This window comes from Triticum urartu, chromosome 1A, assembly GCF_056163025.1.
Source record: "Triticum urartu cultivar PI428250 chromosome 1A, HENAU_Tu73, whole genome shotgun sequence".
Classification (NCBI taxonomy): domain Eukaryota; kingdom Viridiplantae; phylum Streptophyta; class Magnoliopsida; order Poales; family Poaceae; genus Triticum; species Triticum urartu.
Genome location: NC_141873.1, coordinates 552,485,664 through 552,512,706, shown reverse-complemented (window position 1 = coordinate 552,512,706; position 27,043 = coordinate 552,485,664). Strand labels below are relative to the sequence as shown.

The following is a 27,043-nucleotide window of genomic DNA, read 5'->3' as shown; positions in this document are numbered from 1 at the left end:
TGATAGCGTATAGAGATTGTCAAGTACAGGTCCCAGAGTTATCCAGCATCCGAACTAAGCTATCTTCTTCCTCGGTTAAGAATAAAGAAGAGGCAATGTCCACTATCTGAAACCATAGCTCCATGACCATAAGCCTGTCAGTGAAACCTCTCCTAAAAGAGAGCTTCAGGTGTAGCTGCTGCCCATCCCAATAAGCTCGGGAAACAACTGAAAGTATCCACCTTTCAGTGAGGGGCATTGGTGGCCAAATCTCAGGAAGCCAATGGCCTGTATCTTACGCCAGCTTCAGCACTGCACATTAACTGAAACTGACGCAACATATCGTTCATTTCATGAACATAATTACCAAGGTTGTATCGAAAAAAATGTTACAGTAGCATATGACAAGATCCGCAAAACAGAAGAAGGAAAAAAAGGTTGAATCGCCAACAGCAGGATTCGACGACACACTGTTCATTACAAGACTCTGTATTTTAGTCGACACACTGTTCAGTACATGGACATCTTTTTATTGGAATTCATTAGGCATGAACATATTTACAAAGATTGCATCAACAAAATCTTACAGTCCCCAAAAAAAAACTTACAACAAAATCTCCAAAGTCTCTAACAAAGAGATAGTTGACAATAAATGTCCATTGCAAAAGGAAAAAAAAGGAAAAATTCAGTACATGGACATCTTTTTATTGGAATTCATTAGGCATGAACATATTTACAAAGATTGCATCAACAAAATCTTACAGTCCCCAAAAAAAAACTTACAACAAAATCTCCAAAGTCTCTAACAAAGAGATAGTTGACAATAAATGTCCATTGCAAAAGGAAAAAAAAGGAAAAATTCAGTACATGGACATCTTTTTATTGGAATTCATTAGGCATGAACATATTTACAAAGATTGCATCAACAAAATCTTACAGTCCCCAAAAAAAAACTTACAACAAAATCTCCAAAGTCTCTAACAAAGAGATAGTTGACAATAAATGTCCATTGCAAAAGGAAAAAAAAGGAAAAATTCAGTACATGGACATCTTTTTATTGGAATTCATTAGGCATGAACATATTTACAAAGATTGCATCAACAAAATCTTACAGTCCCCAAAAAAAAACTTACAACAAAATCTCCAAAGTCTCTAACAAAGAGATAGTTGACAATAAATGTCCATTGCAAAAGGAAAAAAAAGGAAAAATTCAGTACATGGACATCTTTTTATTGGAATTCATTAGGCATGAACATATTTACAAAGATTGCATCAACAAAATCTTACAGTCCCCAAAAAAAAACTTACAACAAAATCTCCAAAGTCTCTAACAAAGAGATAGTTGACAATAAATGTCCATTGCAAAAGGAAAAAAAAGGAAAAATTCAGTACATGGACATCTTTTTATTGGAATTCATTAGGCATGAACATTTTACAAAGATTGCATCAACAAAATCTTACAGTCCCCGAAAAAAAACTTACAACAAAATCTTCAAAGTCTCTAACAAAGAGACAGTTGACAATAAATGTCCATTGCAAAAGGGAAAAAAAGGAAAAATTCAGTACATGGACATCTTTTTATTGGAATTCATTAGGCATGAACATTTTACAAAGATTGCATCAACAAAATCTTACAGTCCCCGAAAAAAAACTTACAACAAAATCTTCAAAGTCTCTAACAAAGAGACAGTTGACAATAAATGTCCATTGCAAAAGGGAAAAAAAGGAAAAATTCAGTACATGGACATCTTTTTATTGGAATTCATTAGGCATGAACATTTTACAAAGATTGCATCAACAAAATCTTACAGTCCCCGAAAAAAAACTTACAACAAAATCTTCAAAGTCTAACAAAGAGACAGTTGACAATAAATGTCCATTGCAAAAGGGAAAAAAAGGAAAAATGAATTAATCGTCGACAGCAGGATTCGAACCTGCGCAGGCAAAGCCCAACAGATTTCGAGTCTGTCTCCTTAACCACTCGGACATATCGACTTCGATGCTAACACTCACTTAGGAGGCTATATCTAAGGATATAATCGATGGCCCAGGTCCAAATGAATGCACGTATACCGGATTTTTACCACCATTTCCAGACGAGTGCCGCAAAATTGTACCTACTACGATAAAAAAAAATTTGGAAAAACGTCGTCACAGTAACCGTCAGCGAACCACAATATTTACAGGATGGCATGCACCTTTTGCACCAAACTGGTTTAAATTTCTGCAACAAAGAGCCCAACTACTTGTGCACAGCCAGTAATGTTCGAATCACATGCTATGTTTGCTCATCATTTGCGCTACATGTTTGGTTAGGGCTTCTTATGATAAAAGGTTCTTTTCTGGAGAGAAGATGATAAAGGTTGGGACGGCTATGACCTCACCGAGCAATCCAAAGAAATTCTTCACAGGTTTCATGTAAGCGTAATAATGTATAATTACAGGTAAAGACTCGAAAAGGATTTGCACAGCTTACAGCCTAGACGACTTCATTGCTGGGTTAACAGTTACAAATCTGTGGTATTGCATTCACTGTCAACAGCTGCAATGGCTGCAGGTTTTTACATCTGTAAACGTATCATAAACACAGAAAAAGGCCGTGGGAAAAAAATCTACAGGGCAGTATGCACCGGCGAATACGGAGGGGAAACGAAGGGCACAAAAAGAATACAGCGAGCACACAAAAATAGGAAAAAGCTGGTCAGGCAGTTCTGCTTGGCACTGCTACTAGTATGACTGACACTACGACTTTGCAGGTCCTGTTGCACGGGCTGTTTAGGAGGAGGGCAATCGGTTAGCAGCGCCGCTAGCGGGCATCGCCAAGTCGAGATTCAGATCCTCTGCACCGCCGCAAGGTTTATCATCCTTCCGGCTTGCCAAGAGAAATGATGGCCTGTAGGAGCAGAGGACTTCCGGTGGCAGGATCTCTATGTTACAGGTCCTTGACAACTTCAAGGTGGTTCCACAGCGACCATCCTGCGGGGTAGTTGAGCTGGGGAGGTTCCAAGGCGAAATTCCAGACCATGACCCGGTTGCAGTTATCTGGAAGGCCTTCTATTTGACGGTCGTTTTTAACAAGCTTCTCAACAAATCGTGACTCCTGCAATGACAGATAATCAGGTCAGTTACATGACTTCTGTTATCCATGTAAACTTTTATGAGTTATTTGTTGTATGGCTTCATATCAGATCACAAAAATAGCAATAATCCAGCATTTTCTTCGACATATACTACTGGCTATAGTTGCTTAAGATATCTTACGGATGGTTACAAGTTCTATTGATTTTGTCTTGATAGCAACTACTCCCTCCGTTCCATATTACTTGTCGCTGATTTAGTACAACTTTGTACTAAATTAGGGACAAGTAATATAGAACGGAGGGAGTATCATTTATTTTTCTAACCATCTTTTATGATATTTTATTTCATTACAGCATCACCCCCCACCCACCCCAAAATAGAATTGATAGGTGCTGGTTGCAGTTTGCTCCATGGAGATCTACAGATGGAAATTCAACTAGGCTGCAGTACGATTTTGCAGAAAGAAAGTTCCATCAAAACATAGTAATATGCTTGAATATATGAAGTTTGTATTAGGGAGAAACTCACCTGCAGACCACCTCTACCACCAGAGTGGACTATAACAGAATCCATAGCTGGGCGGTTCCACCTTTGAGGATCCCAGAGCATTGTACTGTTGAAAGCAAACCCAGAGAAACCAATTGGGAATCGACGAGGTGCACCCTTCTTCTGAATTGTGTTCCATCCAGTGATTCGGTTTCCTTTACATGTAGGCCCTTCTACAACCACCCTGTACTTACTTGCATCATGGTTCGCTACAGGCCATGCACCAATGCGCCTGCATAGAAAAGAACAAACTCATAAGAGAAAGAAAAATTACTACAGATTTCTTTGATCTGAAATCTCTGATAGGCAGTTTTAAGGCAACAAAGTCCATGATATTGTTTCACCTCCTAAACTAAATTCCTATTTCACAGGCTTTATCTTTGAATTCTACAGACAATATGTCTGTTCTCATAATAAAAGGGCTATTTGCAATCAGTACTTTTTCTCGCAAAATTGCCACCATGCTGCATAACTTCTCAAGTTTGAGCCCCCAATTTGGTAATATCATCAGTCATCACTAAGATAAACTGAAACAACAGATAATAGTACCCTGTAATATTCTTATGCCAGTGAAGACCACATTCAGGAACAGAACTGTTTGGAAATAATTGGCAAGGTACTGGCTGGAATCTGGAAGCACCAATATTGTTTGCCATGAACAAAGAATCCATAGAAACCAAGAACCTCCCCATGGCTGGTTGTGTATCACTCATTGAGCAACGTGTCGGTAGGGAATGTTTTTGTGCCACTGGTACTCACTAGTATAGAACATACTTCTTATGTCCATTAAATTAAGCTAAATCCAAGTAAAGATGCATGGTTCTTGAAATTACAGTACAAGAGCTTTGTGGGGGGGGGGGGGGGGGGGTAATGGCCCAACTTTTTAGATTGTAATTACTCCCTCCGTCCAAAAAAGCTTGTCCCAAGCTTGTCCCTCAAATGGATGTATCTAGCACTAACTTGGTGCTAGATACATTCATTTGAAGGACAAGCTTTTTCGGACGGAGGGAGTACATGTTAATATTCTATCCTGATACTGTTGCAAAAAGAAAAGGGAAATTTACAAGTGAATTTTTCTAGTGGAAAGATCTTCCAGTTACAGTGCACAAGTCACACAATTCTAGGAGCAAAAGCAAATAGATACCTTTCAGTTTTAGCCATGGTTTACAAAGCCAGTTAGTTCAGAAATCCTAGCCATGTGTGTGAGATTATGAAACTTGCTTCACTGGCTGTTACCAAAATCCAAGTGGCATCCAACTGAAGAAACTACATATTATATAGATGTCCATAGATTCCTTGAGAAGAAAGCATTTACTTGGTGCTGTCTCTGCTCACTAATTTCATGTGCAAGGATCATGTAACACTCAACCTAGTACTGACTTGAGTCATAAGCAAGGAAGATGTAACAACTCATTCATCCAATATAATATAGAATAGTAAGACTAAAATGAACAAGGAAATCAGAATCTACAAGTTGTCACCAACAGCTATTTATACAATAAAAAGTTGCAACCCTACATTTGGACCATCAAGACAATTTACCATGCATTCATGATTTATCAAATAGTATACCAGTACATCAAATGAAGATTTGGTAGAGAAATGTCACCTGATCTTGCGCATTTCTTCAAAAACATCACCCATGTATGACCGCTCTTCGTCAGCAAAGTGCACTATACCATCAAGGTGATGCTTCTTAATATGATAGATTGCATTGTTCCTTTGACAGACAGCAATCTTCCGTACACTGGTAAGATTTTTCCTGCAGACAATATGCCTGTACATAACCCCAGAAGACCTGAGGATTTCTGCTGTTTCAAAGGTAGTAACAGGCCATTCCACCACCAACCATAAGAGAGGAGGTGGTACACCTTTCAGAACATGAGCTAGGCGATTCAAGTAATACGCCTGCTGCGGCCGAGCAGAAGTGATTGTCACCACTATCAGAAGCTTCCTCACAGGGATGACCAAATCAGTAATAGCAGGTTTCGCAGCTTCGACAAAATCCACCTCATCATCCAACATTGCAGGAACCGGAGGGCTCAGCTGCTCAACCTCGGGCTCATCAACCACCTCAACCTCTTTCTGCACTACGATTGCATCCAACTCCTTAACCTTATCATCCACCCCATCGTCGAACGGAAGCCTCGAGACTATCTTCTGAGAGACATCGACCGAGAAGAAGGGCGTGAACCCGATGAAGATGCCGATCATGAAACACACGAACAGCCGGAACGCGACTCTCCTGCAGCCCGGCCCCTTAGATTTCGACCTCTCAGGCGATCGCCATGCGGACTTCATCGTGCTTGACCACAGGGCGAAGTCCAAAGAGGCCAGCGACGCCAGCAGCCCCCTCATGATGACATAGGACTGCGAGTAGAGCAGTTTAGGAGAGGGCGAGGGGTCGGCAAACTGGGACCAGTCCTTGGGTGGGCCGTCGCGGTGGAACGCCCCTGTGGAATTCCTTCTACTGGACACCATTCCAACATCATTATGCATGTATGCCTCCTAAATTGCTCAGAAGTTTAGTCCAAGATCACTTCTCCTACTGTCTCTTCTGCTCATGCGGACACGCAGAGAAAAATTGTACCTGCAAATACAACGAGTTGAAGAATTGGCTTAGCTCAGCTGAAAGTAGAGATCAGTACAGCAATTATAACCACTTCTGCAGCTGCAATTCAGTACAGCAAGATCTGCAAGGGCACCAAAAAGGATCACAGAGAGGAGACATCTCCCCCCACCCCCACAACAATCGACTGAACCAACAACTAACCCCCATGCGTCAAGAAACAGGATCGGCACCCAAAGAGCCAATTTCCGATCCAAATGGCCAGCGCGGATTCCACCGCGCAGCAACAGCGCCAACAAAAATCAAGTGCAAAAGAAGTACAGGGCGACGTGCATGAACTGGAACCTGTGATCCGAGCACGGTAGCACAATTTCACCAGCAACGCCCCCCAAATTCGGACACAGAAGATTTCCGCCGCAAAGCTACAAACCAGAACAGAACAGGGGAGGGAAGGGGGGACTGGACGGGTGGGGGTACCTCCGAATTGGGCGGGATCTGGACGCCGGACGGGCCGGCGGCGCGCGGCTGTCGGGATGCTCCTCCCGGTCCTCTCTCTCTCTCTCCCGCTTTGCTCGGGCGTGCTTGGCTCAGCTTGGTGCGGTCAGTTTGGTGGCGCAACCAATCGAGGGGGACAGGAGAGAGGAGTTGGTGCGGCGGTGGCTGGAGGGAGGGAGGGAGGGTGGTGGATAGGGAGGGGGAGGGGAAAGGGGGCAGCGGAGCGGAGCGGAGGAGCGAGTAAACAAATGGCGGCCGTCGCCGTCGGAGGTTGCGTCTCAAGCTGTGACCTTTTCTCGTTTCCTCGCGGTTTTACGGACGGACGGACGGCGATGGTTGTTTTGCTCCTACCACCACGGTGTTCCTTCATCCAGTTCTTTGAAGAGCCCCCTCTTTGTACATCAAAAAAAAAAAGAGCCCCCTCTTTGCTTTGTGTGTACCAAAGGATGCAATTATTCAAAGATGCAATTATTCAAAGTGATTTGGGTACAAGAGCGTGAATTATATAACGACATAATAGAGTTTTGATATGAGGTCCATAAATTTACTTGGTGTTTACTTGAAGAGTCGGAACACGGAAGGTTGTCGACCCGCTGCTTGGACGATCCAAAGGGTATTCATGTGCATTCACATGAACACCAAAGACCTGACCCTAAAAATCAAGTATAGCTATACAAATGCTCCTAATAATTGTAGAGGCCAACAGTTGATCAATTGTTGCACAATATTTTTTTTAACCGTGAATACCAAAGTGTAAATTCTTGGGTTCATCGGCTTCATGTCGACCACAATGACACACCTTATTGTCGACGATCCATATCGCGGCCATGGCGGGGGCTTTGGCAGGTGATGGCACAACACCCTGAGTCAACCCTTCTCACGCGGTGCGGGGGGTGTGGGGGATATTCTGAAGCGGTTGTATCAACTTCATGCAACAATAAGCTTTAATAAAAGCTCATGTTGTTGAAAGAATATGATCTTATGGAATACTCCCTCCATCCTTGGAACAGTGTACTTCCAACTTTGTTGAAACGTCAATTTTTTTTATGTTTGACCGTATTTATACAATAATAGGCCAACGTTTATGCCATCAAATTAGTAGCATTAGATGCATGATAAAAAATATTTTCATCATATACCTATTTGGTTTCACGAGTATTGACATATTTTTGCACAAACTCGATCAAACTTTGAGATAGTTTGACCCTCCAAAAAAGTTGAAAGTACACTTTTTCAAGGACGGAAGGAGTATCTATCAAAGATGCCCTTAATCGTTGAAGAAATTGTGGTTAGATAGCGGGGATCTCTTCTCCGGGGTATTTATGCCAAGTTGATAGTTACTACATGGTCTTTAAATGTCATTTGAAATCTAATTAATAAATGATATTTGAGTCCTTTGTTGTATTATTCAAGATTAATCAATTATGTCATGTGATAAAATAGAAGTCACACCGGTGGATGAAAGTAAGTTCATCTTAACTAACCAAACCACAAAGAAGTCACACTAGTTAATGAACCACATGCCCAGCCCCAAGCGATCTAGGGTTCCTCCCCCGCCATCATCCTTCTCCGTTTGTAGATCGACGACCTCCTCCTCCACCGGCTCCGTCAGTGAGGGTGTGCTGGGAGTCCCGATCTACCGGTGGGAGCGGTAGTTTTTCTCTCTTGCATTAGGTAGGTCTCCATTCGCCAGTTGCGAGACGATGTTGTCATCATCGGCATGGAATAAAGTCTCCCCGCCTCTTTCTCTTTTCGATGATGTTTGTTTGTATCGCCTGGAGGCATGTGGAAGATGTTGGGTTCTTGGACCTGGTTCTTCATGTCTGGTGTTTTCTTCTACATGTTTGTTTTGGTATGTAGAGCGGGCAACGTGGTTGTGTGTCTTGGTACTCTTCCTCCAGCTCCGACTGACAAAGGTTGTCCAGACTCATTCTCGTCAGTGAGTGCATGAGGTTTGTGTTCCCCGAGTCCGTTTGGCCGGTGCCGAGGCGTTCTACGGTCCCTTTCCGTCGTTTTCTTCGATGGGGTGGCGATCTACTACGCATATCACGGGCACTTGTGTCTTATGGTATACTCCCTCCGTTCCGAATTACTTGTCGTAAGTATGAATGTATCTAGATATATTTTAGTTCTAGATACATCCATTTCTGTGACGAGTAATTTGGAACGGAGGGAGTACATCGACGACTTCCCAGGTGTTGATTTTACAAGCTCATCTATTTAAGACAAGTTTGCTCCGTCAAGACAGAGGCTCAAAGACGGCAGCGAGTTTTGCTCACGGCGTGCCATCGGTGGGTGTAGGAGGAAGAAGACTTCGGCATCCTCAAGAATTTGAATATATTTAATTTATGTAAGGATGTTTTTACGGGTTTGTGTTGTTTAATATATGGTCCCAGTCTTTTGAAAAGAAAAGCCACAGGAAGTTAAAACCATTGCTTAGGAGTCTTTTTTTTTCTCTTTACAAAGAGGGCACCTGTGATTCTTTTTTCTTGGATTTTGTTTTTTCATCTATTTCTATTATCTAATCACACAAAGCATGATTTCATCATTTTAAATACGAAGTTGCTTACAACAAATACCATGGATAACCCAATAAAAGTCCGCTAGTGTCGTCATCTCTACTCCATAGACTGATTTTATATGACCAGGTCTTGACACGCCATCTTCAATCGACCACGCAAGGAGAAAGCAAAACTCTATAGACTTTCTCCCAAAAATATCTCATCTCATGAACATGGAAGACTGTGTAGTGAATAACCTTGTCGTCCGGGACAGCGCACGGTGATCTGATCGCTAAACTAGTCGTGCAGTGCGATGGCATTCATGGCAGCCCATGCTCGTGTCCGTCTCACCAGTCACCAGACCCGCCGGATTGGCCTGGCCGGAGACGTACGCGCCGGTGCAGTGGTTGCAACGGCGGCGCGTGTGCTCTCCGACGACGACAGATCACGGCCGTCCGATCCGCAGCCACCCTCTCGATCTCCAGCTGTTCATGTGTATGGTGTAGTGGACAGACGGTGTGGGTGTAGCTAGTGCTAACTTTAGTATGATCACCACGTAGCGTCACCGGTGGAAGGAAGGAGTAGTGACCGACATATGAGGCATCTCCAGCCGTTGGCCCCCCAGGGGCGCCTAAAATCGCTGCCTGGAGGTGAGCCGGCGCAAAAATTGGGCCTGGGGGCGAGTTGGTCCCCAGCCGCCGGCCCCAGGGCCGCCCTAGGCACGTTTTAAAATAAAAGAAATTCGGCGAAGTTCAGCTTAAACACGATAAAATTCGGCCAAACACAATAAATTTCGGCCAAACACGATAAAATTCGGCACATTTCGACGAAGTTCATGGATTTTCATTACATAGCACATATATATAAACTAATCTAAAGGAAAAACTGGCTGAAGTCCCCGCCGTCACCGCCATCGTCGTCGGCGGCCTTCTCCTCCTTGACGCGGGCGCCCCTGCTGGACCCCTGCCCGGCGTCGCCATGGCGGACTGGTGGCGGCGCATCGTCGTCGCTGTCGCAGATGACGACGACTCCGCCTTCGTCGCGGCCGCGTCGATGCTCCGCGAAGCGAAGCAGGGCGGCGCGCTGGCACTCCTTCGCCTTCTCCAGACGCTCCTTCTCCATCGCTATGGAGTCCCTGCGCGCCCATTCCAGGGCCGCGTCGTCGTCGTCGAGCTCCGTCGTCACCGGCGCGGCCGGCTCCTTCTTCACCGGCGCGAGCCCCGGCTCCGTCTTCACCGGCGCGAGCCCCGGCTCCGTCTTTGGCTTGACGAAGCACGGAGGAGGAGCCGACGAGTAGGCGCGCCGGCCGCCCTCGTTGATGACGATGCCGGCGCTGCGAGTGCGCCGGCCGAGCGGCATCTCCGCCGCGGGCTCGGCCTTGACGCCGAGCAGGGCCGGAGTGCCGGAGGAGTGCGATGAATATCGGGAGGAGGAAGAAGAGGAGGAGGACCCGAACCTCCTTGGTGCCCATGGCCCGGCGCGTCGGTGCTGCGCCGGGGCGGCCGCCCTCGCCGGGTACGCCAACGGCGGGTCGTTGCCGCCCTCGAGGTACGTCAGCACGCCCTCGAGTGTGCGGCCGGGGACGCCCCACCACAGGTGGCGCCCCTCGCTGTTCTGCCGGCCGCCAACCACCGGCGCGCCGTTAATGGACGCTAAGCGCTGCTGCTGGCGGCGCTCGAAATACGCCGCCCAAGCCACGTGGTTGTCGGCGGCGTACTGGGGGAGGGAGAGTTGGGCGTCGGTGAGGGAGGCGCGCACGACCTCGACTTCCTCGGCGAAGTACTTCGGCTTCGCCACGGCGTCGGGCAACGGGGGAATGGGCAATGGGGGAATGGGCACTCCCCCGGCGCATGTCCGGCGGCGCCGGGATATTTGCCTGGAACAGGAGCCAGGACTCCTGTTCGCGGAGCGAACGGCGGCCGAAGCCGTTGGCCGCCGCCTCGTCTCCGGGGTAGCGTTCCGCCATGGCGACGGGCTCGGGAGAGGTAGAGAGATAGAGGGAGGGGCTGGGCGGCGGCGCTCGGGAGAGGTAGGGAGAGGGAGGAGCTGGGCGGCGGCGAGGGGCAGGGCTGGTGTGGGCACAGGCGAGTGCAGGCCACCGGCTATATAGCCGCGCCGCACCCGTGTGTACGCGTGCGAGGGAGGGGAGGCGTCGGCGCGCCGTCCCGTGACGCGCCGCCCGTGAGGAATCAATGGGAAGGCTGACCGGCGGCAGCCTTGGCATTGATTTCCCGCGGGAACCGAGGCCGTTGGGGGAAGACGAGGCGCCGTGTCGCTGACGCGGCGGGCCCATGGCTGTTTCGCGCCAAAACAGTTCGCCCCGGCGCCCCCGGGCGCCCCCCAGCGCGCCGGATTCTGCCTGGGTCCGCCGACGCTGTTTTCGTCCCAGGCCGGCGAAAATCGGGCTCCTGGAGGCGCGACTGTGCCGTTTTTTTGGCGCCGGGGTGAGAAAATCGCCTGGGGAGGCCTACCTGAGGACGCGGCTGGAGATGCCCTGACAGGCTTGCCCCGCGTGCAATGACTAATCATTTTGTGTTTTTTTTTCAACAGTGCAACGATCTGATCATGTATGCTCTTTCAGTTTTTTTTTAACATTAGTATAGACATAAACACTCATATATATGCGTATACATCCACCACTATTAATGCACATGCATACTCTACTTCTATGAGCATCCTCAAGAGACTGAGCCGATATATTATTTTGAGATTTTACAAAGTCACTGTAGGCGTCTCGTAGTCGACGGAAACGTCTCCTCCCACTAAACACATGTCATCATAAATGCTGAAATAAATTCAAAATAAATGCGAGAGGGAGGACTTGAATCTTGATGGGCTGAGATACCATTGTTCGCTACAATTGATTTTTAGTGGATCAATTCATTGGTGTTGTTGTTTTTACCGTGGGAATCGATTCATTGTTGATGGATGGCAGCAAAATCAAAGCACTCGTTAAATTGTCAACTACGACGCGTACTACTCCTGTATAGCTTAGCACCGACTAACATTTCTCACCACCTCGATCTACTTGCGACATGTACATAGCTGACAGAGCAACGTTATTGCCATTAATTGTGAAGAATCTTAGTACAAGCGCACCACTGCCAGGGCCGTCTCCAGGAATTCGGGGCCCCGGTGCGGAATGTGAAATGGAGCTCAAAATTTAGCAAAAAATCCATTGAGTCTTTCTTAGAATGAAATAGTGTAGCAGAGGAGCACACAACAAAAAATTAGTACTACAATTAGAAATTAGCATACGGCTAGTATGATAATCCTATTAATTTTGATTAAAACTAAGTGCATGCCTAATCGAGTCAATGGATATGACAGGAAGATATCAAAAGAACAAGAAAGAGAACGATTGTAACAAAAAAGTAATAACCCTAACTAGTTTTTCGTTCATCTATTTTGATCCCAGACTTATGGCTACGACTTACCTTGGAAAATATACCTGTGGTCAGAGACTGCTGCAGTAAAGAAACATGCGCTGTTGGCGATAGCGATTAGGCCCATTAGCGTAATTAGCCTGCCTTGTTTTTCTACTTGCTCTCTTACAAACAGGCCGAAAGGGGAGTAGATAAATCAATACTGGGCCAACAGAGGGTCTGTTGGCTAGGTATTAGGGCACCATAACGAAGGTTCCGCTTCTCGTGCAAGGTTTGCTCCAATTAAACCGGATCGAGCGAGCCAGCCGAAAAAGGCAGCAAACCAGCGCATGAACCGCGGCCGTTACATGGTTTTTCCTTCGATCGAGGCCCCCACGATTTCGGGGGCCCTGTGCAATCGCACCGCTCGCACACCCTTGTCGACGGACCTGACCACTGCACCTCCTGCACTATGTACATGGTAGACTGTCCAACATCAGCTGGACAAATGGTTCTTGGATGGAGTACAAAACCGAGAGCACCCAAAATGCCACGTTCTCCCTCATTCTCTTCCAATGATACAAGTATCTCAGTTGTTGCAGATCCAGCTACCACCGTTGCGATGTGCCAATGACCGATCGATCGGTCATCTTCCATGGGTCCATCAAGTTAAGACATGATGTTGTTTGCTTTAGTCAAATACTGTTGAAGATTTAGTGCTCCGACTAATCCCGTTGCAGTGACATACCCTCTGTCCTTTAAAGAATGTACTTTCAACTTTGTTGAAGGATCAAACTATCTTAAAGTTTGATCAAATTTGTACAAAAATATATTAATGTTTGTGAAACAAAATAGGTATATGATGAAAATATATTTTATAATAAATCTAATGCTACTAATTTGATAGCATAAATATTGATGTATTATTGTATAAATATGATCAAATATAAAAAAATTGACTTTCCTAAAAGTACATCTTTAAAAGACGGAGGGAGTACGTGGCTTTCACCCACTATGTTATGAAAAGAGCATGTTATGATTAACGGTGACGATGTAATTGTTAAGAGGTTCGGCGATCGACACTTACATATTTGTTAATTTTTCGTCCAAGAGAATATATTAATATCATGAACATACCAACTACACCCCGTCTCTACACCAACAAAATGTCTAAGTAGACAGAGTAAATTGTACAAAACCACCACTTTGAAGGCTAGGTTTGCGAAAAACACTACAATACATTTTTTTTTGCAAAAAACACCATGTCTACGGTAATCATTTTGCAAAAACCACTGATCGGCGGATCTTACTCAGTTAAGTGAGTTTATGACAAATGGGGCCTGCCAGTCAGGCCGACGTGGCACAGCCTAAGTAACGACGATATTGGCTAACGTTATCATCATGTGTGGCCCCGTGGGGTCCACTTGTCATTGAAACAAAAAGAAAAAAAACTGATTCGTCAACCTCCCGTCGTGCTCGCTCCTGCCGCGCACGCTGCTCGCCGCGGTCGCCGTGCCTCGCTGCTGCCGCGCCCGCTGCTCGCCGCTGCCCCCGCGCCTCGCTGCTCGCCGCGGCCGCCGCGCCTCGCTGATCGCCGCCGCCTCCGCGCCTCGCTGCTCGCCACGGCCACCACGCCTCGCTGCTCGCCACGGCCACCACGCTTCGCTGCTGCCGCGCCCGCCGCCGCCGCCGCACCTGCTGCGTGCTTGCTGTTCGCCGCACCCACAGCGCCCCGCTGCCTGCTGCTCACTGCCGCGGCAGCCGCGCCCGCTGCCTGCTCGCTGTTCGCCACACCCGCCGCGCCCGCTGCCTGCTGCTCACTGCCGCGGCCCGTCCCAACCCCGACCGAGGTCGCCCGTCCTGCCCCCAGACGAGGCAGAGCCCGCCATAGTCGTTGCATGCAAATTGTTCGATGGAATGCCCAGGAGAGGCTTGTTAGGCTGACAACCAGGCCCCATGTCCAGCAAACGTTTTCATGTAACAGTGTGAGAAATTGGTGCCACATCAGCCTGACTGGCGGGCCCCATTTGTCATAAACTCACTTAACTGAGCAAGATCCGCCGATCAGTGTTTTTTGCAAAAAGATTACCGTAGACATAGTGTTTTTTGCAAAAAAAATGTATTGTGGTGTTTTTCGCAAACCTATCCTTCAAAGTGATGGTTTTGTGCAATTTACTCAAGTAGACATTAAAGATGCACACAGCCAAAAAGAGAGAGAGAAAAGAAAAATAAAAACAACGCCGCCATAGTGATCAGTCACTCGCAGCAGCACACTAACCACCACCAAAGACAACACCAGGACCGCAAAAAGGGGTATCCAAAAACGATGCCTCCAAGAAGGAAACAGAGCACAAGCATCATCGTCACCCGACCAATGATCTTAGATTTTCACCGTGGAGAAAGGCCAAGTTCTGAAAACAATGCCTTCAACGAGACTCGGTACTCGAGCAGCACCACCAAGACTGAAGTCCTGCCGTGCTGCCGCCTCCACTTGCCGAGGCCGCTACTGCAAGTCACTCAACACAAAGCTCAATCTTCATCGCATCCAAAGCACCTTTCCGCCATTTCTTCTGATCCTCCAATCCCAGCCGACATGACGTTCTCCGCCTCTCTCAATACCATGGAAATCCAGAATTAGACATTTCCCATGGTATCGACAAAATGCGGAGCTTCGTGCCGCACCCACTTAAAGCCACACTTTGTTAATATCTTATTGTCTACATCAATCGTTTCAATTTCATGTTGTCCTCAGGGATTCGTCCGAGTGGTCACCATTGGTTGTCATGCCTTTCCGTTTCATAGGCTACTCTGTGTTCATGGAAAAATAAACAGGTGCTCCAAATCCTTAGGTGCTCCAATAGGCCATTAGATATGTGATTCAAGGTTTACAGGCTGAGCTTCTGGACTTGCATGCAATTACCAGACTCTTGGAGTTTTTTGTTTTGCAAATCTGTTGGCGCTCACCTCATATTTTCTCCTGTGCCCACCTCTTAGTGCCATGATCGAGTTTGATGGTTTGAACACTCGCATACCCAAGAGATGACGAAAAATACTTGAGTTTATGGAGGAGGTCGAGGAGCCACAAACATACCAAGGGAGGAGTAGGTCGTGCAACTACAAGACGAAGAAAGCCAATATTCCTTTAAGTGCAGCCTAAGATCCCCCCCTAGAATTACCGAGGGCATGGTAGTAAACGATCTCCAGCTTTAGTTGGAGGGACACGTGGCCACTTTAACTGTCACCAACAACTGCAGTAGCTCCTATATCTGTTAAAAAACTACTGTTTACAAAAAAAAATAAGTCAAAAACATACTTTCAACATCTTCTGTAAACCCTCGTTTCTATGAGATCCCCTATAATTCTTCCCAATTCCTCTCATGTTTACAGGAAGATGGTTCTTTCCGTATAATTTGGCGGGTACGAGACCATCTGAAAGTTCACGGAAGGAACCCTCGCGCAACCCTTGCTCCCACGCTGTCGAAAACTCTGGGCCGTCGTCGAGCTGCCGACGCCGGTTCGCATCACTGCAGGCCCGCACCGGCACGCCTGACCACGCTGCTACGCCAATATAGGCTCGCGCCACCCCGCTTCCTGCCACACCTGACCGCGCCGCCCCGCCGTCTCGCCTCCACCCGCCACGCCACTGGCGGAGCTTCGTGAGGGCAAAAGCGTGCCATGGCCCGCCCAGCCCTTGAGGTAAACATGCATGTAGTAGTATATACGCCCTAGAAGAAGTAGTAGTACACACGTAGTATATACGAGCGGCCAAGCCCACGACTGCCTTACTTGCGTGTAACCTCGTCACGAACTCACGATTCTGTTGCTCGATGCCTCCTTCGATTTCTCTTCGTATCCAACAGAGTAGCAGACCCACGCTAGGGCACGGGCCACGCGTACAGCCGCCGCACGGCCGCAGGGAGGGCCAGAGAGGCGGCGCCGAGCTGCCGGTGGCACCGACGCATCGAGTAGTAGCGCCGAGCGATGTAGAGGTCTGAGGGCGACCCATGCAGTGGCGGCATGCCCCAGGAGGCAACTAGCAGCGGCGGCGGCCAGCCAGTCTAGTAGCGACCTAGACGACGAGCGCTGCTGCACAAGCACATGCGCACGCTCCCCCCACTCTCATCTCTTAATCGGTACTAATTTTCCTATAAAATATAGGCTATATGGCAATCTAAAATTCAATCAATTGATAATGCACATCTTAATTTGGTACTAGATAATTGTCATGGGCAGCAAGGCTAACCAATGCATAACCGATTTGCTTGAGTTGAATTTTGTGTGTGTTTTCTTTTAATTTGGCCCGCCCAGGTTTTCCTTCATGGCTTCGCCACTGCGCCACGCCTCACCATAACACATTTCCGCGCTGCCGCACCGCCATAGGCCATCACTGCTAGGAGCTCATTGCATGTCACCCAACAATGGTGACGGGTAACATTGCGAGTAACACTGACTTGCGGGCCATAGGCTTGTTTAATTTGAAACAGAAAAAACAAATTTTAGATAAAGATGTTTTACATAAACTAAGAAAAAAGCTCACCAGCTTCCTCTGAATTATACTCCTTCCGTTTTAAATTACTCGTCGCTAGATACATCAATTTCTGCGATAAGTAATTCAGAACGGATGAAGTACATTCTTCCTGTAAACCATTTCTATGGAAAGGTTTTACACGAGTTATTGGAGTTGCTCTGAGCGTCGCCTGACAGTGGGTGCTCCATGACGTGCGGGCCGGAGCCAGATCCGCACTGGCTTCGCAGCGGCGTTGAGGTGGCTGCCATGGGAACAACGGGTGAAGTGTGTGGGGCCTGCCTCCCAGTGACTGTACGCGTGTGTGGCTGTGCTTGCTGGTGGTAGGTTTTACAAGAGCACGTGGAGTGACCGGCGGAAGGAAGCAAGGAATAGTGACCGACAGGCCCCACGTGCTCTAATGCTCTGTCCGTGTGTGTAACCAATAGAAAATGTAACAACTTTGCTAATCATGTTGTTTTCAGCTAACTAATTTTATTTAGAGCAGCTAACTTGTTTTTTGAGTTGTCTGATCTGGCCCGTGGATGGCAGCAAAATAGAATCGCTGGTCATTAAATTATGAGTATGCATTTGTGTAACTATAAGCAGCTGAGGGGGTAGCTGCTAACACTAACTAACATTTCTCATCACCTCTACCAACATCACCAAGATAAATTATATATAACATTTATAACAAACACTACTTGCATTATGAAGAATCTTAGTACATGTGCAGTTGTGCACCACTGCACTATGCACTATGTATACATGGTACACCGCCTAACACCAACCAACGGTTGCTTGAATGAGTGTACAGAAACCGTACCCAAAATACGGTGGAGCTAGCTTCCTCCATCAATTGATTGATATGGACGAACATAGATATTCTTCCATGCTCTCCTTTTTTCTTCTTCCATTAGATAACCCGTATCCGAGTTGTTGGAACTATTACCATTGAGACCCGACAACGTTGTTGGCTTTAATCAACGCCCAATGAAAGCTTTGTGCTCTAACTAATCAACACTCAGTGACAGCTTAGTGCTCTAACTAATCCGGCTTGACCGTTGTTGGGGGTGACATGACTTTCACCCACTACGTTTGAAAGGCACCAATTTCTAGGTCAAGAGGTTGGGGGTGACATGCCCTTGGTACATGCTTGGGTGTGTGCGTTGGGGGGGGGGGGGGGGGGGTTGCGTTGATGCAACGATGAGTCTGAATAGAAGCTTCTAATATTGAAAGTGAAAACTCCAACATAATACTACAAAATGTCCTTAATTATTGAAGGAATGGTAGTTAGGTTAGTGGATTTATTTTCTTCAATGTATCAAAATATCATTTTGAAGTTCTCCCGCGAAAAAAAAACATTTGAAGTCTCTTTCATAAATGACTTCAAGCTTTTATAGTACTATTTCAAGATCACTCATACTATCGTGTGATCAAAAAGTCACTCTCACTCGTAGAAAAACAAATTGTACTCATGGACAAGACTACATCCGTCTTGAATCATCAAAACATTGATATGTTTGCTGGCAAGTTAAAACCATTTCTTAATTATACAATTTTGCTAAATCTTAATGGATTGAGCTCTCAGTCGATTTCTATAAGCATTGATATAAGGCTCTCTTACATTACGTCTTAGTCAAACAATGAAAAGTCTCAAACATTGATATAAAGCTCTCTTAGTCGACAGAGACGTAGACAGGCCTTAATCATGTTTTTCTTTGCCATCATGGTGCCAATTCTATAATATCCCGTAAACATTTCATCTTAAAAAAACAGGCAAACATAATTCTAACATCGTAGACGACCCAATATTAGAAGTTTCCAAGTGACGTCATACATACACTCACGGAATTACTTGCCGATATCAAAATGCTACCTACATCATGGCAAATTTTATATGACCAGGTCTCGACGCGCCATTTGGAGTTGATTGTGAAGGCGAACGCAATTCTCTAGCATAGACTTTTTCAAGAAGTAGAAAACCGTGAGGTGGAGATGCGTATGTTGAGATGGATGTGTGGTCACACGAGAAAGAATCGAGTCCGGAATGATGATATACGAGATAGAGTTGGGGTAGCACCAATTGAAGAGAAGCTTGTCCAACATCGTCTGAGATGGTTTGGGCATATTCAGCGCAGGCCTCCAGAAGCTCCAGTGCATAGCGGACGGCTAAAGTGTGCGGAAAATGTCAAGAGAGGGCGGGGTAGACTGAATTTGACATGGGAGGAGTCCGTTAAGAGAGACCTGAAGGATCGGAGTATCACCAAAGAGCTAGCTATGGACAGGGGTGCATGGAAGCTTGCTATCCATGTGCTAGAGCCATGAGTTGGTTGCGAGATCTTATGGGTTTCACCTCTAGCCTACCCCAACTTGTTTGGGACTACATGCTTTATTGTTGTTGTTGTTGTTGTTGTTGAAAACCGTGAGCAATCAACCTTTGTCTAGGGCAGCACACAGTCATCTCTAGACTAATCATGCATTGCACGGTTTGCCATGCTAATGACGACCCAAGCTCGTGCCCCTATCACCAGAAGCCAATGTTCGTTTCTTTGAGACATTGAATGCGCCCTAACAATTATTTTCACCGAGTACCGTTCTACTAAATCACAGTACTCCAGGGTGCTATTTGCACATGACATAATCTCAACTTAAAAACCGGTAGCGTTGGTGTGTCACGTGGCCAGTTTAACTGTCAACGTCGCCCGGCGGGTAGGTGGTCCATGACGTGTGGGCCCGAGCTATCAATCAGTGGCACCCACCTGCATGCCGACCTGGTAGGCGACGGCGTTGAAGTGGCCGCCACGTCAACTCGCGTGTTCTCCGACGAGGACGCATCTCAGCCATCCGCTGCACATCCGGCGGCCAAGGTGTGGCAGTCGGTGACGTGTACGCGTGCGTGGCTGTGCTCGCCGCTGCTAGCTTTCACGAGACTCTCAGCACGTGGAGTGACCGGTGGAAGGAAGGAAGGAATAGTGATTAGTGAGTGACCGACGGTCGATGGCCAGGCTTGCATTGCACGCCCCCACGTGATCCAATGCTCTTCCCATGTGTGTGTAACTATAGAAAAATGTAACAACTTAACCTAATTATGTCGTTTCAGCTAACCTCTTCTTTTAGTGGACTGATCTCGGCAGCAAAACAGAATTGCTAGTCGTTAGAGCATCTCCAGCCGTTGGCCCTATAGGCGACGATTTTACGCGCCCCTTTGGAGCGAGCCGGCGCTAAAATCGTCGCGTTTTTTTAGTTTAAAAAATCTGAATTCGGCAAAGTTTGGCTAAAATTCAGCAAACTTGATATTCATATTCAACATGTTCGGCGTTTACATAGATTATTTTAAAAAGTATCTACGGGGCGAAGAAGTCGATGAGTGCGGCGAAGTCGTCGACGTCGCCGCCGTCGTCGGCGGCCTTCTCCCTCTTGATGACGCGGCCGCCCCTGCTGGACCCCTGCCCGGCGTCTCCATGGCGGACCGGCGGCGGCGGCGGCGCGTCGTCGTTGTCGTCCTTGTCGTCGAGGTCGATAATGCCTCCCTCGTCCCGCCCACGGCGACGAGATTCAAACCGCGTGAAGGCGGCGGACTGGCGCTCCATCTCCGTGTGCGTCCAGTCGTCGCGCGCCCATTTGCGGGCCGCTTCGTCGTCGAGCTCCTCCTCCTTAACGCCACCGGCGAGCCCGGGCGCCGTCTTCACGACGGGGAGCCCTGGCTCCGGCTTGACGGCGGCGAGCCTCGGCTCCGTCTTTGGCTTGACGAAGCACGGAGGAGCCGAGGAGGAGGCGCGTCGGCCGCCCTCGTGGATGAAGATGTCGGCGCTGCGGGTGCGCCGGCCGAGCGGCGTCTCCACGACGGGCTCGGCCTTGACGCCGAGGAGCGCCGGCGAGCCGGAAGAGTGGGAGGAGGAGGAACTGGCGAACCTCCTGGGCACCCACGGCCCGGCGCTCCGGCGGGGGGTCGGGACGGCCGCCGCGGCAAGGTATGCTAGCGGCGGGTTATTGCCGCCCTCGAGGTATTCCATCACCTCGTGCAGGGTGCGCCGGGGACGCCCCACCAGACGCGGCGGCCGTCGCTGTTCTTGAGGCCGCCGATCACCGGCGCCCCGTTCGTGGACGCCAGCCGCTGCGCCTACCGTCGCTAGAAATAGTCCGCCCACGCCGCGTGGTTGTCGGCGGCGTACTAAGGGAGGGCGCGTTGCTTCTCCGTCAGGGACGACCGCACGCGGTCGACCTCGACGGTGAAGAGGCCGGGGCGCGCGTCGACGTCGGGCACCGGGGGGATGGGGACGCCGCCGTTGCTAAGCCTCCACCCCATCGGCTCGTTGCGCATGTCCGGCGGCGCCAGGATATTGGCCTCGAAGAGAAGCCACACCTTGCCCTTCTGGAATGAGCGGCGGCCGAAACCGTTGGCCGCCGCGGAGTCGTCGGGGAAGTGTTTGGCCATAGAATTAGACATTTCCCATGGTATCGACAAAAAGCGGAGCTTCGTGCCGCACCCACTTAAAGCCACACTTTGTTAATATGTCTGCATCGATCGTTTCAATTTCATGTTGTCCTCAGGGATTCGTCCGAGTAGTCACCATTAGTTGTCATGCCTTTTCGTTTCAGAGGCTACTCTGTGTTCATGGGAAAATAAAACAGGTGCTCCAAATCCTTAGGTGCTCCAATAGGCCATTAGATATGTGATTCAAGGGTTATGGGCTGAGCTTCTGGACTTGCGTGCAATTACAAGACTCTTGGAGTTTTTTGTTTTGCAAATTTGTTGGCGCTCACCTCATATTTTCTCCTGTGCCCACCTCTTAGTGCCATGATCAATTTTGACGGTTTGAACTCTCGTATACCCAAAAGATGACGAAAAATACCGAGTTTACGGAGGAGGTCGAGGACCCACAAACATACCTAGGGAGGAGTAGGTCGTGCAACTACAAGACGAAGAAAGCCAATATTCCTTGAAGTGCAGCCTAAGATCCCCCCCCCCCCAACCCAACTTTAGTTGGAGGGACACGTGGCCACTTTAAGTGTCACCAACAACAGCTGTAGCTCCTGTATCTGTCAAAAAACTACCGTTTACAAAAAATTAAGTCAAAAACATACTTTCAACATCTTCTGTAAACCCCCGTTTCTATGAGGTCCCCTACAATTCTTCCCAATTCCTCTCACGTTTACAGGACGATGGTTGTTTCCGTACAATTTGGCGGGTACGAGACCATCTGAAAGTTCATGGAAGGAACCCTCGCGCAATCCTTGCTCCCACTTGCTCCCACGTTGCTGGAAACTCTGGGCTGTCGTCGAGCTGCCGACGCCGGTTCGCGTCACTGCAGGCCCGCACCGGCACGCCTGACCACGCTGCTGCGCCAATATAGGCTCGCGCCACCCCGCTTCCTGCCACACCTGACCGCGCAGCCCCGCCGTCTCGCCTCCACCCGCCACGCCTTGCCATGACGCCTTTCCGCGCTGCCGCACTACCATAGGCCGTCGCCGCTAGGAGCTCACTTCATGTCACCCAACAATGGTGACGGATAACATTGCGAGTAACACTGACTTGCGGGGCATGGGCTTGTTTAATTTGAAACAGAAAAAACAAATTTTAGGTAAAGATGTTTTACGTAAACTAAGAAAAAACCTCACCAGCTTCCTCTAAAATTATACAGACATCCTGTAAACCATTTCTACGGAAAGGTTTTACATGAGTTATTGGAGTTGCTCTGAGCGTCGCCTGATAGTGGGTGCTCCATGACGTGCGGGCCCGAGACTGGTTCGCACTGGCCTCGCAGCGGCGTTGAGGTGGCTGCCATGCGAGCCACGAGTTAGTCCACGAGGACGCATCAGTGCCATCCGTTACGCCGGGTCATCGTATCCAACGGCCGAAGTGTGTGGGGCCTGCCACGCAGTGACTGCATGCATGTGTGTCTGTGCTTGCTGCTGCACAAGAACACGTGGAGTGGCCGGTGGAAGGAAGGAAGGAATAGTGACCGACAGGCCCCACGTGCTCTCTCCATACGTGTAACCAATAGAAAATGTAACTGTTAGATAATATTGTTCCATGTAAACTCCGACTCCTTCCCTTTACGTATTCTACTCAAACTCCTTGTAATCTTCCTTGTACGCCAAGGCTTGACTTCAGCCATCATCAATATATACAGACCGCGGCTCCCCTCGAGGGAGTAGGAACGCTTATCATCTTACATGGTAATCAGAGCCACCTCTTCCCATACATCTAGCCAAAAATCAAAACCCTAAACCACATACCATCATCTCCATGGCCTTCTCAGTCGGCGTCGCTCTTAACCTTGGATCGCCGCCGTCAGAGAAGCTCACAAGAGGAAATTTCATCCTCTGGAAGACGCAGGTTCTCCCAGCCCTGTGAGGTGCGCAGGTTACTGGGCTCCTGGATAACTCCGACGCCGCTCCGCCGAAGATGGTGGAGGTCACGAAGGCAGACAAAACCACGACCCTAGAGCCGAATCCTCTGTACGGGCCCTGGATCGCCAAAGATCAACATGTCCTATCATATCTACTCAATTCCATGTCTCCAGAAATCCTTGCACAAGTCGTCGGGAAAGACTCCACCTACGAGCTCTGGACGATGGTGACAAATCTCTTCGCCTCGCAATTGCAATCCCGGATCACCAATCTGAGGATCGCAATCACCAACACCAAGAAGGGCACCAGCATGTCGAGCTCAGCGTATATGGCGAAGATGAAGAGCCTTGGGGACGAACTTGTTGCTGCTGGGCGCCCCGTCTCTGACCCGGAGATGGTGGACTACATCCTGGCAGGACTCGACCGCGACTACGACTCTGTGGTGGCGGCGATCGTCGCTGTCAAGAACACTATCACCGCCGACGATCTCTTTGCTCAGATCTCCGCTTTTGATCAGAGGATGGAGATGCTAGGTGATTCGTCTTTAGGAGGATTTCATTCATCGGCCAACGCAGTCTACAGAGGCCGTGGCCAGTCCCGCGGCAAACCCCGTGGGCGAGGATGAAGGGGGCGCGACCGTGGTGATCGCGGTGACCGCGGTGATCGCCAGCCCTCTCCTGCAAACAGAAGCGGTGGATTCAGAGGACGCCCTCGACAACAACAGCAACAGCAGGTGCGTGAACAGCAGCACGACTACCCTGAATGTCAGATATGCTACAGGCACCATCCAGGAGGCGCACGTGTTTGCTGGTGGCGCTATGAAGAGAACGATCAAGAAGAGAAGGAGGCGCATGCTTTCTCCTATGGTGTAGATACAAACTGGTAGGCCGACAGTGCAGCAACAAATCACATTACAGGTGAAATTGAGTAGTTGACAACACGAGAGAAGTACAACGGAGGTGACCAAATTCGCACGGCAAGCGGTTCTGGTATGAATATCACTCACATTGGTAGTTCAATTGTTAAAAACTCCATGAAAAATTTGCACTTGAAAGATGCCTTGCATGTCCCTCAAACATCAAAAAATCTTGTTTCCGTTCATCGATTCACCCTTGATAACAATGTTCTCATAGAATTCTACCCTTATTTTTTCTTGGTTAAGGATTTGAGAACAAGGAGAATCATTCTTAAAGGACGGTGCGTGGGAGGCCTCTACCCACTCATATCATCATCATCATCATCTTCATGGTCCAACAAACAAGCCAACATTGTCACCAAGCCATCATCATCAAGGTGGCATAGTCATCTAGGTCATTCATCTTCAGTCATAGTTAAATACGTTCTTAGCAAAAATAAACTCTCTTATGAGAATAGTGTTGAGTCAGTTTTGTGATCCGTGTCAACAAGCAAAAAGTCATCAATTACCTTATCCCATCTCTACTAGTGTGTCTACTGCTCCTCTACAACTTATATTTTCAGATGTATGGGGGCCGGCCCCTACTTCAGTTGGGAGATTTTCTTATTATGTAAGCTTTATTGATGACTATAGTAAATTTACTTGGATTTATTCGTTAAAGAAACGGTCTGATGTCTTCCAAGTCTTTATCAATTTCCAAAATCTTGTTGAACGCAAACTGAACTCTAAAATCATTGCTATGCAAAGTGACTGGGGTGGTGAGTATGAAAAATTGAACTCTTTCTTCCAAAAACTTGGCATATCACATCATGTTTCTTGTCCTCATGCTCACCAACAAAACGGATCTGCTGAAAGAAAGCATCGTCACATAGTTGATATGGGGATTACATTGCTCGCAAATGCATCCATGCCACTTAAATTTTGGGATGAAGCATTCTTAACTGTTACATATCTTATCAATTTGCTTCCAAGCAAAGTTATCAAATTTGAAACTCCTATTACACGACTCCTTGGTGTCACACCAAACTACGCATCTCTTCGTGTTTTCGGTTGTGCATGTTGACCCAATCTTAGACCCTACAATACACGCAAACTTGCTTTCCGCTCCAAAAAGGGTGTCTTTTTAGGCTATAGTCCCATGCATAAAGGGGTCAAATGTCTTGATGTTCCTAGTGATAGGGTCTACAAATCCTGAGATGTTATTTTTGATGAGTCCGTGTTTCCGTTTGCATCACTTCATCCAAATGCCGGTGCACTTCTTCGCAAGGAGATTCTTCTTCTTCCTTCACATCTTCGGTCTTTTGATCATGGGGGCGACAATTGTACTAATCAAAGTGATCCACTGATACTTGCTCTTCTCTGTTGCCTGTGCAGGTCTCTGGAGAAAACAAGGCTCAAAATGATCAAAATCCCAAAAATATAGCTCAAATTGATCCTATATTGCATGCTGAGGAAGAAGACGAACCTGGCACGGATGACGAAGGCGATCCGGCGCCTCCTGGAACTCCTGTGCGCGTGTAGACCTCGGATCGTGCGAGCAGATCCGCCTCGGATCGCGCCTCTGTCAGCTGCGGCAACGAATCAAGGAAGGGCCACTCCCGCGCCACCACCTCAGCAACAGGCGGGACCAGCAGCGGGGCCAGATCCCCCTCGCCCCGCGTGCGCCTGCAACCGTGGTCGGGCAGCGGATCTGCTGTGTTGGCTCGGGTGGTTGGCCCTTGTGTGCGTACCGGGGAGGCGGCCACACCAGCGGCTGCAGGATCATCTGCGGAGGAGGCGACAGATTCCCCTATGTCAGCGCATGCAGACTCGCCAGGATCTTCTGTGGCCAGTATTCCTGAGGTCCAGCCAGCAGCTTCTTCACGGGTTATGACACGTCTAGAGAAAGGTATTCAGAATCCTAAAATAAGAAAAGATGGAACTATACCAGCATATGGAATGTTGTGTATTTCATGAGAATCCAACAACGTTGAGTAGTGCACTTGATGATCCTAAGTGGAAGAAGGCAATGGATGAGGAATATTCCGCACTTATGAGGAACATAACCTGGCATCTTGTACCAAACCAAAAAGGCAAAAATATCATCGATTGCAAATGGGTGTACAGAATTAAAAAGAAGGCAGATGGCTCCATTGACAGGTATAAGACACGTCTAGTTGCAAAGGGCTTTAAGAAACGTTATGGTGTTGATTATGAGGACACTTTTAGTCCTGTTGTGAAAGCTGCAACTATCAGACTTGTGCTAGCCATTGCGGTATCTAAGGGTTGGAGCCTAAGACAGCTAGATGTACAGAACGGGTTTTTGCATGGTGTTCTGGAAGAGGAAGTGTTTATGAGACAACCACCTGGATATGATGATAAGAAGTCACCACAGTATGTTTGCAAGCTTGACAAGGCACTCTATGGTCTAAAACAAGCACCTAGAGCATGGTACTCCAGATTAAGCTTACAGTTGAAATATCTTGGTTTCATTGCCTGTAAAGCTAACATGTCTTTGTTTATTTATAACAAGGCTGGAGTAGTCATCTTTGTGCTTATATATGTTGATGATATCATAGTTGCAAGTTCTTCACAAAATGCTACTAATGCACTTCTACATGACTTGAGCTCGAGTTTGCCTTGAAAGACCTAGGTGACTTGCATTTCTTCCTCAGGATTGAAGTCAGAAAGACTCAAGATGGTATTGTGTTAAATCAGGAGAAATATATCATTGAACTTTTGTCTCGCATG

At 47.9% G+C, this 27,043-nt stretch overlaps 1 protein-coding gene, 1 non-coding gene and 2 pseudogenes across 2 annotated transcripts; 2 read left to right on the top strand and 2 right to left on the bottom strand.

Moving 5' to 3' along the window:
- Positions 1-1,892: 1,892 nt before the first annotated feature.
- Positions 1,893-1,974, bottom strand: TRNAS-CGA (transfer RNA serine (anticodon CGA)). Its single transcript has one exon. It is a non-coding gene; the product is annotated as a tRNA-Ser (tRNA).
- Positions 1,975-2,479: 505 nt separating this feature from the next.
- LOC125528761 (putative beta-1,4-xylosyltransferase GT43E) lies at positions 2,480-6,896 on the bottom strand. Its single transcript, XM_048693203.2, has 4 exons — positions 6,653-6,896; positions 5,216-6,196; positions 3,589-3,838; positions 2,480-3,079 (listed from the first exon to the last, which is right to left on the bottom strand). The coding sequence occupies exons 2-4, from the start codon at positions 6,103-6,105 to the stop codon at positions 2,912-2,914; spliced, it is 1,308 nt and encodes a 435-aa protein (XP_048549160.1). The 5' UTR covers positions 6,106-6,196; positions 6,653-6,896; the 3' UTR covers positions 2,480-2,911.
- A 13,455-nt stretch (positions 6,897-20,351) lies between these two features.
- Positions 20,352-21,117, top strand: LOC147992598 (uncharacterized; annotated as a pseudogene).
- Positions 21,118-23,560: 2,443 nt separating this feature from the next.
- LOC147992597 (uncharacterized) lies at positions 23,561-24,283 on the top strand (annotated as a pseudogene).
- Positions 24,284-27,043: the final 2,760 nt, after the last annotated feature.

What these genes read in the sequence shown, in the direction of transcription:
- LOC125528761 (XM_048693203.2), bottom strand. Translation starts at nt 6,105, where the DNA reads ATGCATAATGATGTTGGAATGGTGTCCAGTAGAAGGAATTCCACAGGG. An exon ending in GAAGAAATGCGCAAGATCAG is followed by an intron (nt 3,839 to 5,215) that starts GTGACATTTCTC and finishes TTTTCTATGCAG; the next exon opens with GCGCATTGGTGCATGGCCTG. An exon ending in GTGGTAGAGGTGGTCTGCAG is followed by an intron (nt 3,080 to 3,588) that starts GTGAGTTTCTCC and finishes CTGTCATTGCAG; the next exon opens with GAGTCACGATTTGTTGAGAA.